We start from the raw sequence: 13,216 nt of genomic DNA, 5'->3' as shown, positions 1-13,216 counted from the left end.
GCCTCACACTCCTTGAAAATGTAAAAACTAGTTATCCTTCCCTTCAACACTGGGCAAAACAGAGAATGTGTCTTTGGTAGACAGAGAATGAAGACAAACATAATTTCTGAAGATTTAATTTTTAACTAAGAAAAAATCCACAGAAGCTAAATTGGGAGGTACATAAACCGTGGAGTAATTTATCAGGCATTTGAACCTAATCTCTAAGTTCTAACCATTAGATTTCATTAATTCAAAAAACAAAAAAGTTGGCCCATTTTAATCCTCTTCTTTTCCATCTTTTTCCAGACAAACCTCCTTTTTGTATCACCTTGCTTGATGAACAGAGCTGTATATTTGGAAAACTTATGCACAATTTTCTGCATATTTGGTTGGTCTGAATACAGATATTACCTGCTCAGAGATTTTGTATATATATTTGTTATAAAGCACTGTGGCAAGCAAGACATAATGGCATGCATATAACATTACAGAACAAAATTAGTCTGGCCCTAGATCTGTTTGCCCCAAGTATATTTTCTCTGAGAAATGCTGTTGATTTAAAAAAAAAGGGTAAAGTAAATTTTCGTAACTTTTCTTCTGATTTTTGTAACTTTTTTTTAATCTTGCCAACAATTTTGTGCATATTCCATTACCTTACAAAAAAGTATTGCTCGATTATGGATTCTAGAACGATTTTGTTGTTGTTGTTTATTCGTTTAGTTGCTTCTGACTCTTCGTGACTTCATGGACCAGCCCACGCCAGAGCTTCCTGTCGGTCGTCAACACCCCCAGCTCCTCCAGGGATAGGTCCGTCACCTCTAGAATATCATCCATCCATCTTGCCCTTGGTCGGCCCCTCTTCCTTTTGCCTTCCACTCTCCCTAGCATCAGCATCTTCTCCAGGGTGTCCTGTCTTCTCATTATGTGGCCAAAGTATTTCAGTTTTGCCTTTAATATCATTCCCTCAAGTGAGCAGTCTGGCTTTATTTCCTGGAGGATGGACTGGTTGGATCTTCTTGCAGTGCAAGGCACTCTCAGAATTTTCCTCCAACACCACAGTTCAAAAGCATCGATCTTCCTTCTCTCAGCCTTCCTTATGGTCCAGCTCTCGCAGCCATATGTTACTACGGGGAACACCATTGCTTTAACTATGCGGACCTTTGTTGTCAGTGTGATGTCTCTGCTCTTAACTATTTTATCGAGATGTGTCATTGCTCTTCTCCCAAGGATTAAGCGTCTTCTGATTTCCTGACTACAGTCAGCATCTACAGTAATCTTCGCACCTAGAAATACAAAGTCTTTCACTGCTTCTACATTTTCTTCCTCTATTTGCCAGTTATCAATCAAGCTGGTTGCCATAATCTTGGTTTTTTTGAGGTTTAGCTGCAAACCAGCTTTTGCACTTTCTTCTTTCACCTTCATCATAAGGCTCCTCAGTTCCTCTTTGCTTTCAGCCATCAAAGTGGTATCATCTGCATATCTGAGATTGTTAATGTTTCTTCCAGAGATTTTAACTCCAGCCTTGGATTCCTCAAGCCCAGCATGTCGCATGATGTGTTCTGCATACAAGTTGAATAGGTAGGGTGAGAGTATACAGCCCTGCCGTACTCCTTTCCCAACCTTAAACCAGTCTGTTGTTCCATGGTCTGTTCTTACTGTTGCTACTTGGTCGTTATATATATACATGTGCACACATAAACACATAATCAATTTTGATTCTTTGGGGTTTGACATTAATTTAGCCACAAACGGCAGCTGCCTTCCCCTTTCTTTGTAGTTTTAAAGTGGCAAACCACTAAATCATAACTTTATACACTATCTCTGGTTGCCCCAGTTGTATCCAAATGGGAATAAGTGGGATGTTGAATTTGGGAGGTCTTACTAAGTACTACCACCTAAAGAGCAAATGATCACTTACCAGAGGACTTTCATCTTTCCCAATTCAGTAAATCCCTATTGTTGCTAAGCAACCCTTTTGCATCTTCCATATCTTCCTCTGAAAGTTCCATGGCTCCAACTGCATCAGATTCTGGTAGCTTCTCAAATCTGTTTGCTTGGCTCCCATGCTCAGATAAAGAGGTGAAAAGGGTGCCTGGTTGGGAAACTCAGGGCGGGCCTGGCAGGTGAACAGCCATCATGACTACCATGGATGAAGAGGATCTAAGTGAATATTTCCGCATGCAGTATGGACAGAAATTGCTGAAATTGTTGATGTAAGTTATTTCTTCCTCCTTGCATTGTTTCTGTTCTATTCCCTGAAATATTATCTGTCCCACCAGAATTTTTCTTGGCTTTCTCTTTCTAAACACTGTTCTTACTCTCTCATTTCTGGAATCTTTTCCCTCTCTGAATCCTTCCTTGCAAAACCAACCACGTACACTTTTAATAGAAGACATCTAGTAGATCAGATCAAGGCTTCATCTAGCTTAAAATCTGGTACTGCATAATAGGAAACAGGTTGATTTTGAGAAACCTACCAGAGGGATGGATAGATGGATGGACAGATAATTCATCCATTCCTCAGTGCTGTGGCCTTAATCTGATTCCCTCCACCATGTTACTAGTAATATTTTTAAAAATAATGTGAGGAGCATTTTATGAAAGAATTTGTAAAGCACTTTTTAATGATTTAATATATAATAATCACATTGGATCATCCTTAAGCAAAACTAACTGGCATAGTTAGGGTGCAGGTATGGAATTCTTGTGAATTGAGATATCTTGTTATAATATGTGTTTGGTGTTTGATTATTTCTCTGTTTGCTGTAATAGCATTTGCTCCTGTCATTTTGCTTCTGTTTTACCTTAACCCTCTTACTAAAGAGGGTTGTGGAAACTTTTCAGATTGTTTGCTGATTGGAGCAACATATAAGCCCTAATGAGTAACTGTGTAAGTAAATAAGTCAATACATACATATGTATATACTGTACATACATAGAGTTATGTGTGGTTCCAGAACAACACACGTTACACCTCTACTCCGTGAGCTGCATTGATTACTAGTTTGCTTCTGGGTCCAATTCAAGGTGCTGGTTTTGACCTTTAAAGCCCTACATGGCATGGGGCCAGGTTATTTGAGGGACCACCTCTCCCTGATTACATCTATCTGCCCCACCATATCCAGCAGAAAGGGCATGCTATGGGTCCTGTCGGCTAGGCAGCTACATTTGGCAGCTCCTAGGCGATGGGCCTTCTCTGCCGTGGCACCGGCTTTATGGAACGTCCTCTCTCCCGAAGTGACACTGACTCTGTTCCTGTTGATTTTCCAGAAGTCCCTCAAAACCTGGTTGTGTCATGAGTAAGGATGGCGAGCAGGGGGCTCCCATCCAGGCTGTAAAGCGCATGCGTAGTACTGAGGAATTAGGTAGCCATTCAAAGAGACACAGATCGGGCCCGCCTTAGCCTTTGGGGTTTATATGTCTGGTTTTTTCCCATGCTTCTTCAGTTTGTTAGGATTTTCTGTCATGTAGCAGTAATAAAACACTAGAGACCTATTCTTGTCTCAGCGTGGTTCCTGGCTGTTAGGACAGGTTGTGCCATCAGGCCTGGGAACCCCAGGGGACTGGTGAGATACTGAGGTGGCTCCATCGTTATTAACAGCTGCTCTTAGCTTAATATCTGTTCTCTCTTAGCCTTGTTTTTAAAAGTTTTTTAATAATAATAATAATAGTTTTTATATATTATTTGTTTTTAGTCTTGTTGTACGCTGCCCAGAGTCACTTGTTTGTGAGATGAGAGGCCATATAAATTTGATGAATAAATAAATAAATAGATACATTCATACATTCTAAAAAACCACCCCAAGATTTCCCTGTGTAAAAGACATGCTGAACCTTCAGTAAATACCTTTCCAACATGGTGTTAAATATTCTAGCTTTAATTTAGCTTTTTACTGATAAAGTAGACAGGTCTATAATTTTAACCTTTAGGAAAGATGCTTCTTTTTTAGAGGAAGAAGTCTTGTTCTTTTACAATTTCCTAAACCTTGCTGTGTAGTCAGGATCGTGTCCTCATGGACTTTTTCATACCCTTTCAAGTCTGTTTCTGGAATTTGTTCAGTTAGGGGCAAATATCCCTGACAGAAATCTTATATTTAATAAATCACCTTTAAAAACACTTCCCTCTTTTGAGACTAAAATCCAAGTGTTCTTCACCCACAGATGAACTGGATCATGCTGTTGTCTAATCAGCAACAGTTGCATCACTAAGCACTACACATTAAATGCTGGATACCATCCACTATCAAAGTATGATCTACAGGCTGTATTTATTCTTATGGACTCAGCTACCTATTGACTTGTCTTCCCTCATAAGTTCTCTGCCTTCTATATCTTTTATTGCTTTTATCTTCCTTTAGTCCACGATTACCTTTAATTCTTCAGCTCCTTCTCCCAAAGTCTGTTGATTCACTGGACTTAAATTTTTAATTTAGACTGCATATGGTTGTTGTTCCATGCTATCTCCACTTAGACCACAGCCTGGAGCTGTAGTCTCTTTTCTGAATGAAAGTTAATTTTGCGACAAATAAGTTATTCTATTAGAAATCTGCCTTTGCCATCTGAAGATGTTTGAACAGCTTTCACAGGTCCTATGATATGATAGGTCTTTATTATTCATGAGAAATATTTGTTGTCTTTGATTAGGAAATTCCCAGTATCAGAGGAGCAGTCTCCATCTCCTTCCATCCGACTCCTGGAGAAAAAGAAAGAAGCCAAATTGGTGCATCAGGCCATGGAAGCTCAAAAGGAGGTGAGGCTCTCAAAATATTGTTGTACTATATCACATCTATCTTATTTCTTTACCCCTTGAAATACAGAGAACCAATCCTTTAATGCCAGCCCATCACATATCATTTTTATTTGTCTATTATCACCAAAATAAAGCTTGATCCCATCTAGGGTCCAGTTTGTATCCTGATGGAAGTTAACTGTGTTCATACTACCCACAGAAGAAAAGGCCTGCTATAATCAAATGACTGATTAGTAACTTCTCTCTGTGTATTCCCTAGGCATTTAAAACAAGAATGGAATCCCTAAACAACCGGTGGGAAGAACTTGGTGCAAAAGAAGTACAGCTGAAAGCATATATTAGGAAATTTGAGCAATTCATACAGGTACAGATTCCTTATAGCTTTCCCACCCCTGCTTTTAACAGTAATGGCTCCATCCTATTTTGTGGTTAGGAACTGGTAGTTCTCATTGTGGTTCTCTTGAAGCCATATACATTATATACTGTTTTTTTCCCATCAGGTATAGTAATGATGGTTGCATAGTGGGGTCAAATTGGAAAAGGAAACAAAATAGGCAAGGTATATGCAATAAAATCCATAGCTGTTTAATTCAAATTATTCCCCTTTTAACTGTGGCATAAATATGATGTTTCCACAATAGTAGAATAATTGGCATCTAGTAGTTTGTTTATTCATCCATTTATTTAGCACCTTTATAAGGCCACCAACTCACTCTGGGCAGCTAGGAACACTATAAACAAAGAAAATAACAGTGCATGTCAAGAACAGAAAAAAAAACCATCCAAACCAGCATACAAAATCTTGTAAGAGGCCCACCACCCAGCCTAGCCTAAGGCCTGTGGGACAAGTCAAGTCATTAAAAACCTTTTAAACATGGCCAGGTTAGGGGCCATATTGATCCCTGGTGGGATGCTGTTCCAGAGACTTTTCTATCTGTTGCCAATGGACCAGGCAGAGTGGCATTTTTGTAGCTCCTCGGTGGTACTATGGCCACAGCTTAACTTAGCAAAGCACATTCAGCCATTGAATAATGCCTCATCTCTTTCTTATGATGATGAAAAACTTTCTGGACCTGAGTCATAGCCTAGGCAGCTCAGTTCTTCAGAGTGCAGTGTCAATAGTAAGAGTTTGTTTATTAAGCATATTTCTATCCTGACCCAATTAAAAAAAAAACTCTTGGCAGCATACATTGAATAAATAATACAGTTAAATCATCCATGATACAATCTAAAAGCCTAACTTATTTTTAGTCATAAATAAAAAGCAATAACAATAAGCAACATAAGTAGAACCACAATAATATCATACAAGCAGAAAAATACAAAATAAAGAAACTCCGAATCAGAGGAAAGCTCTCTGAAATAGCTGGGCTTTTAGCAATTATTGAAAAATAATAAAGGGGCCATCCTAATAATAAAGAGGAATGGCTTTAAGTCTCATATTGGACCACTAGGGCCAGTCAAGGGATTGATTGATTGATTGACTGATTGAATTTATATAGCCGCCCATCTCGCTTGCATGGGACTCTGGGCAGCATACAAGATTAAAACAAAAATTAAACAATCAGCATAATTTATCCATTAAAAACAATTTTAAAAAATATAATACAGGAAGAATGCAATCTAAACTTATACTAGCCATTTAATGGGCTCCATGCTTCCGTGGGATCCCCAAGCTAATGGACCAGTATCTCAGTCAGAAAAAAGTTGATTTGTATACAAAAAGATTGCAGGTTCAATTTCATCTCAATAAAAGGATAAAGTAAAAAAAATATTAGGAAATATTCTTCTTCTTGAGGACCTGGAGAGCCATTGCTAGGCCAATAGCCTGACCTGATTTAAGGCAATTTCTTATATAACACTGTCTTTCTCATATATTCCATGGAGACTAAATTGCATTGACATTCCCAATTACCTTTTCCCCACCCTTTTTCTTTTTTGCTTCTTGCCTTTACTTGTCTTTGTCTGGGTCACTGGGGTGGGGTGGGGTGTATTCAATATGGGGACCATTAGGAGAACGATCAGAAACGGATCAGAGCTCTGAAGAAAGCCAACAAGGAACGAGAACTGAAGAAGCAGCGGGTGAAGGAGCTTGCCAAGGCCAAGATAGAGATGGCAGCTCTGAAACAGCAGCACCAGAAGCTCTACAACAAGCTACAGCAATACTCTATCTTCAACAAATACTTGGAGAAGGTGGTGCACGTCTCTGAGGTGTGTATGAAGGATGAATTGCTAAGAAAAAAGGCAAAGTCTTAGGGCAGTTTTCCCCAACCTGATATCCTCCCAGTGTACTTAACTCCCATAATTACAACCTGGTATAGGTAGGATTTGATCTCCAACAAATATAAAAAGCATTATATTGGGGAAAACTGTCTTAGATCAATGACATATCATTTTCCTCTCTTCTTTGATGCCTGGATCAACCAAATATAGGTAGGTACAGAACTTTTAGTAGCATTTGGCTCTCACCACACCACCAGAAACTCATGGTTCATTTAACACTGCTTTGCCAGTGATGTATTATTGAACAGTGAGATCTGAATTGCAGAATAGGTCATGGAAGAGATTATTCCAGCTCAGGATACATAAGGTTACATGAGCACTGCTGATAAATTTTTATCCTGAAGATTTATCCCATGTTTATTGCATTTGTGCAATACACAGCCTAACTCAAGTGCATCTAGTATGAAGATAGTGACAGGCAGGCTCATTTCTGTGTGTGTGTCTCCCTGAACCCAATGAATTCCCCACCTGACATCATGGTGTTTAAGTTATTATTATTTAGTTGTTATCATTCCTTGATTGTCAGTTTAAGAAGGATTGCCATCTCAGGATAGTTATAACACAATACATCATCTACAGTTTGAAGAAATCCGGGAAGTCATTGGACGTTATAAAACCCTAGTTGGGATGCACCGGGATCTCGTGCAGTCAGCCCAGGAGGGGCTGGAGTTGATTGAACAAGCCAAGGTCCGCCTGGCCCGCTACAAAGAGGAAAAGGATGATGAGATTCTGCAGCACAACAATGAGCTGGCACGCCTGCAGCTGCGCTTTGACCAAGCCCGCAGTGATGTCATTGCATGGGTAAGCTGGTGGGGTGAGGATAGTTCTTCCTTTCCCAGGAGATGGGGAGCAAACCATTTGCTTGGAAGCTATGAACAACCCATTGCTTTCAACACTGGCTTAGTAGGAAGGCAAAAGGCAGAGTTCCAAACTAAACGCCATGGAATTTTATCTTCATGGGATATTTGTTTGTGAAGAGTACAAGAATAGCTTTGTTTATGAAGCATGTTCTTTACTATAAATTCTTTAAGATAGAATAATCCAGAGCAGAGAATGATGATCCTGCCTTGCTTCAAATGTCCTCAGTCCTCTTTGGAGATGGCATTCCACATCTGCAATTGACTTAGGCTCTCCTGCTTATCAAAGGAGCAGCCAAGCACCATGCATGAGGACAGTATGCCCAGACAGACTCCCTAGGCTAGTTGCTTTGCTTGCTGTGCTGTGTCCCTCAGATGGTATTTGAGGTCCCTTTTATAATATAAGCAGGAATTAGTTGGGTTCATCAAAATCCTGTCAATGTTTTCTTTGTTGCCTCTGTCTCCTCCATAGGAGTCCCGCTGGGCTCACATCCAGAATACCGCTGCAAAGAAAACCCTGATGCTGGGCACCATCAAGATGGCCACACTGAATCTTTTCCAGAGTGTAAGCAAGCAGATGAAGGAAGCTTTAATGGTGCCTCTGGAGGACACTCACCGGCAGCTAGATATGGTAAGCATGGGTGACGTTTCTTCCCACTTCAACCACACTATCCAAATGAAGGGCTGAAAGCATGTTTTGCCTGTGGTCCAGAAAAACAGAATACTCTCTTTGGGCCTGGAATCCTTTGGGGCTTAGGAGTAGACTTAGCACATATCCTGATCTGAACAGGATTTTCTCATTTTTGTGTTCCAGTCTAGGTATCCCAACTGCCTAACAAAAAGCTCCAGAAAGTAGAACTGTACAGAATGCAGTCCGATAAAGCATCAGATCCTGATAATGTCTCTGTAAAAACCCCAGGCCCTGGCTAGTGCAGTCCCAGGGCTTACCTGATTCCAGCAGAATCCCAGCAGCCAAAGGAAAAATGGCCACTGAAGCACAGAGCCCTGTGGTCATTTGGGAAAGGTCGGTCTGTTGGAACCCTGCAGGTGGCCCACCTTCCTTGGTTCCTGATCCACGTGAATCAAATGTTCACGTAAAGGAAGGCTTATTTTCCATAGGAAAACACTAAGCTCCTAATCACTGGATCACCTTGATCTGACTTGATCCTACCTCAGTGGCAGGCTGGCTAAAGTGGAGCCTCCAATATGAGGAATGTCCTCAATGACCAGTAAACAGCCATGTCAGAGCCAGGGGAACGAAACTGTTTGGCTGACATCATAGTGTGATACAACTCCAGGATTTGGCTATTTATTTAATTAAACAGAACAAAAAGGGCGGGGGGGGGGGGAGAGAAACGTAACAGTTTCAGTAAAGAATGGCCATGGTTCATTGTAACTGTTCATACAGAATCTATATCTGTAAGCATGTGTTTCACTGGTTGCAAATAACATCAGGACTTCAATCTGCTGAGCAATCAGGGCCATATATTTATCTTTCCAATGCTGAATGCCAAGTTTCTTAGTGAAAAGAATGACATGGATAATCTTTTTCCATTGTTTGGCCTTTAATTCTCATGTAGTACATATGTATACGTATTCAAAAGAATATGGATGTCTGAAAGCATTAAACCCTGTCTCAAAGTCAAATTAATGCACGTAATGACTTCTTCCCAGAATATAATCAGTTTAGAACATCACAAAAACAAGCTTTAATGAAGCATTCTCACTGCATCTCCAACACAATGAAATTAGTAAACAGAGAATCCCAAGCCAAAGATTTAAATAAAGTTTATCCTATTTCCCTGGAACTTGAGGCTCCAAGAGGGAGGAGAAACCAATAAACTCTCTTTCAGTAAAGACACATGTCTTCAGGTAAACCCTATTTTAGTAAGGTTGGCTTAGATTGAGAGTTTCGTATCACTAGCAATCCTTAGTGAAGCCCAGTCCAGGCTGTGGCAATAGGAAGAGCACAGGGTGAAATGATATGCACCTGATTCTCTTTGTTCTCCTCTTGTTTTGTGGCTGATGGTATTTTGCAATATAGCAAATGGCTGAAGAAAACAGCTTAAGTCCTGGGAGCAAAAGAAACCCAGTCTTGGGGACAGGGAGAAGAATTGGGACCCAAGCCATTCAGTTATGTGGGAGATAACTGATGAAGAACTGGTCTAGGTCAGGCTTTACTGGGCCCAGGGGAAGTTCCCCCGCTTATTGTAAAGAGCAGAGGAGAGCTGCATCAACAGGAATGTGTGTTAGTCCATCTAGCTCCAGGAATGCCAAAGCTGCATAAATGGCTTTGTCTACAACTGTTTTCTTCTTTGAGGGGAGAAACAAGACATATTACTGGGGACTTGTCCTTATAGGTAGAGGAAGGAAGAAGGCTGAGAAGAGATAGTGCTAAGTGGAGCAGCCTTTACTTCTTCCTTATCTGGGGTATCCAATAAGTAGCTCAGGAATTACTGTGTTTAGGGATCACATCAGAGTCTCAGTGAGTCCAGTAGAGACTCAGGACAGGACTCTACTCTATAGCTATATAGCTATGTTTAGGAATGGACAGCCTAATTTTTCTTGGAATTGGAAGTCAGGATAGGAAGCTAACAATTCCCCTCACGTGGTCCCCCCAGCACCTGGTGTTCAGAGCCATTCATGAAGGAGTTACTTTTGGGGAGAGTTGATACCCAGCCAGGAATGAACCTTTATGGACGGCAGATACATTACAGGTAGTCCTCGTTTGGTGACTGCCTCGCTTAGCGACTGTTCAGAGTTACAACAGTGATGAAAAAGCAACTTTATGACCAATATTCGCATTTACAACCTTCTCAGGTCTGTAAAGCAAAGGAAGGCTGAAGTAAGATTGTAAGCACAGTCACGGTTTCACCTAGTGACCACTTTGCTTAATAACCAAGTTGCTGGTCCCAGTTGTGGTCACTAAACCAGGACTACCTGTATATGGAGAGAGATGCTTCCTGCCTCCCTCCCCCAAGTGGTATCCTTCAGACCAGCAGCCTTGATTAAATTCTAAAGTAGCAGTAAATTCAATCTTGTACTCTAAGGGAGTCACCCCTTATTGTACAAATCTGACCTTCATCCTCTTTGCTCTCAGATCCAGCAGTTTATCCAAGATCTGTCAGATATCTGGGCAGAAGTGAAGAAGAAGGAGCAAAATCGATCACAAATAGGGATTCCCAAGGACATATAGGAGAAAGGTGTCCAAAGCCTTATACTGCTCGTTTCCCACTCATCCTCTCTGCTATGCTTGCTAAATTTTGGGAGAGATGATATTCTTTTTTTACTACAGTGTAATTCTCAATCTTCACTTTCCCTTCCTTCACACAAAACAAAGTTACAGTATATGGTATCAAGAGTATATTTTGGTAATAAAGCTTTGGTTTCTCAACTGTGTTTGGCTGCTCCATGTTTACTCAGACCAGCTTCCTAACACAAACCTAGCACAAGCATTCTGAAGACCAGTCCTTTGAAAGAAGGATAGATCATCATTAGCATGGGCAGGGGAAACATGATATGGATCAAAATTAACTGTTTTTCAGGGCTTCAAACATTTCCCAGCTTGCCAGCATTTTAATAAGTGGAGTAAAACAAATCCATTGTCTTGTTGTCTACACTGTAGGGTAAATAAAATGATAAAGTCTATTACTTTGTGGATGTATCCATGTAGTTCTCTTGTCAACAGTACATAGAAAGCATGTCCTTGCATTTTTCTAAATTTCTAAATTTTCCAGTCAAGCTGCCCCTTCTTCCTTTTCTGCAATTAGCAAGGTCAGCTATGTAGGTCTTCCACCAAGCTGTATCTTGGTCTTTTCCCAGCCTGACAAGGATTCAGGACCCAGTTTGAGAACACCTCCAAAGATACCTCCATGTTCCCCTCTTGTCTGGGAAAGAAGCAGACAGCCCACCTGTTTAGGGAATGAACCTGAAAGAATTTGAACAATTCTCCTCCCTAATAAGCTGAAAGATAAATTGGGTTCTAAAACTAAATCCAAATTTGTGAAATTTCTGTAAGCTTATCATGTCTCCTTTCAATCAATCTTATTTTTAAAAGATTCAGTAGGAATCTCCGTTCCATTCAGCTGGCTACCCAGAGTCTGACAAGCTGGGCAAAATAAATATCAGAAGTGCAGTTCCCTATATTGCTGCTCTGTAATATTTGCACAAACAAGGAAGGGCCTTTTCTCTTTTCATGAGAGTTTTCAGATATGTCTTGATTCAAAGCTTCTAGCCTTGGTTCACCATTAACAGATGGATTACTGAGTGCCCTGTGTTAATCTTGACATTGTAGCACCTGAAAAATACACCTCCAAATAAAACTAGTAATAATCAACTTCCAGTTGAAGCCAAATAGTATGAATCTTTCAATCCTGAATGTAAAAAAAAAAAGTGGAGGGCAAGGAGAGAATTAGTGGAGGTTGCAGTTGGGGATAGAAAGGCTACTTGCTACAAATAACAAGCCAAGAGAGAGACTTGGATAATTTTCCTATGTGGATTTACAAAAAAGACTTGTTAAAGCTTTGAAGAATTGTGTGAGAAGGGACAAAGAAAAAATGAAAAGAAATCAAGTTCTGGGACGTTATTTGAAGGGACTAAAGATAAAGATTGTTAAAAGTAAAAGGAAGGAATATAAAGTTGGTTTATTTGATCAAGGTTAAAATAAATATGTTGTTATCTCTGGTAACCCTTAATAGACTTTTTATTTATTTATTTGTTTATATTTATTTATCAAACTTTATCACCGCCCATCTCCCCCACCTGGGGGGACTCTGGGCGGTTGCTGATCAGGACTGAAATGATGAGGTTTTAAAGATTTGTTTATAGATAAGGGATGGGCTATGGGAAGAAAAGGTCATTTGTTGTATTTTAAGAGAAGGTGAAAAGTTACTAAAACTGTTTATACTTGTGATGAAGGGGGAAGTCACATCTTTATATATTTATTTTCTTTCTCTTTACTATATTTTTTTTTTTGTTTTCTTTTTTCCTGTACCTTCTATTTTTTCTTTTTATTCTTTTTTTAGTTTGTATTAGTTTTTTATCGTTGTAATTATAATTTTTAATAACATTCCTATTTTTTTAAAAAGAAAGGCTACTTGCATTCTCTGACACTGTTCTTCCCTGTAAGGCGACTTGAAAAAAAAACTTTGCATTGAAACCAATGAGAAAGTTTACAAACTTAATTATCAGAAGAGAATTTAATCACATTAATGTATGATCATTAGTTTTATAAAAGCAGACTAATAGGAGGGGTTTTAGGAAAAAAATTCTGAATTGAGGAGCAGGAGGGGCAATTGCATTCCTGTGCCATGCATAAAAAAATGCATGCAGGAGTGTTGGTATC

The 13,216-nt window shown here is 39.8% G+C and overlaps 1 protein-coding gene across 1 annotated transcript; it reads left to right on the top strand.

Moving 5' to 3' along the window:
- Window positions 1-2,118: 2,118 nt before the first annotated feature.
- CCDC42 (coiled-coil domain containing 42) lies at window positions 2,119-11,245 on the top strand. The gene is made up of 7 exons (XM_063296499.1): window positions 2,119-2,195; window positions 4,627-4,732; window positions 4,992-5,096; window positions 6,746-6,943; window positions 7,595-7,816; window positions 8,345-8,503; window positions 10,973-11,245. Exons 1-7 carry the CDS (start codon window positions 2,119-2,121, stop codon window positions 11,066-11,068), a joined length of 963 nt encoding a protein of 320 aa, XP_063152569.1. The 3' UTR covers window positions 11,069-11,245.
- Window positions 11,246-13,216: the final 1,971 nt, after the last annotated feature.

Source organism: Candoia aspera, chromosome 2, assembly GCF_035149785.1.
Source record: "Candoia aspera isolate rCanAsp1 chromosome 2, rCanAsp1.hap2, whole genome shotgun sequence".
Taxonomy (NCBI): Eukaryota; Metazoa; Chordata; class Lepidosauria; order Squamata; family Boidae; genus Candoia; species Candoia aspera.
The sequence above is the reverse complement of the archived record's forward strand: the minus strand, read 5'-3'. Positions and strand labels throughout refer to the sequence as shown.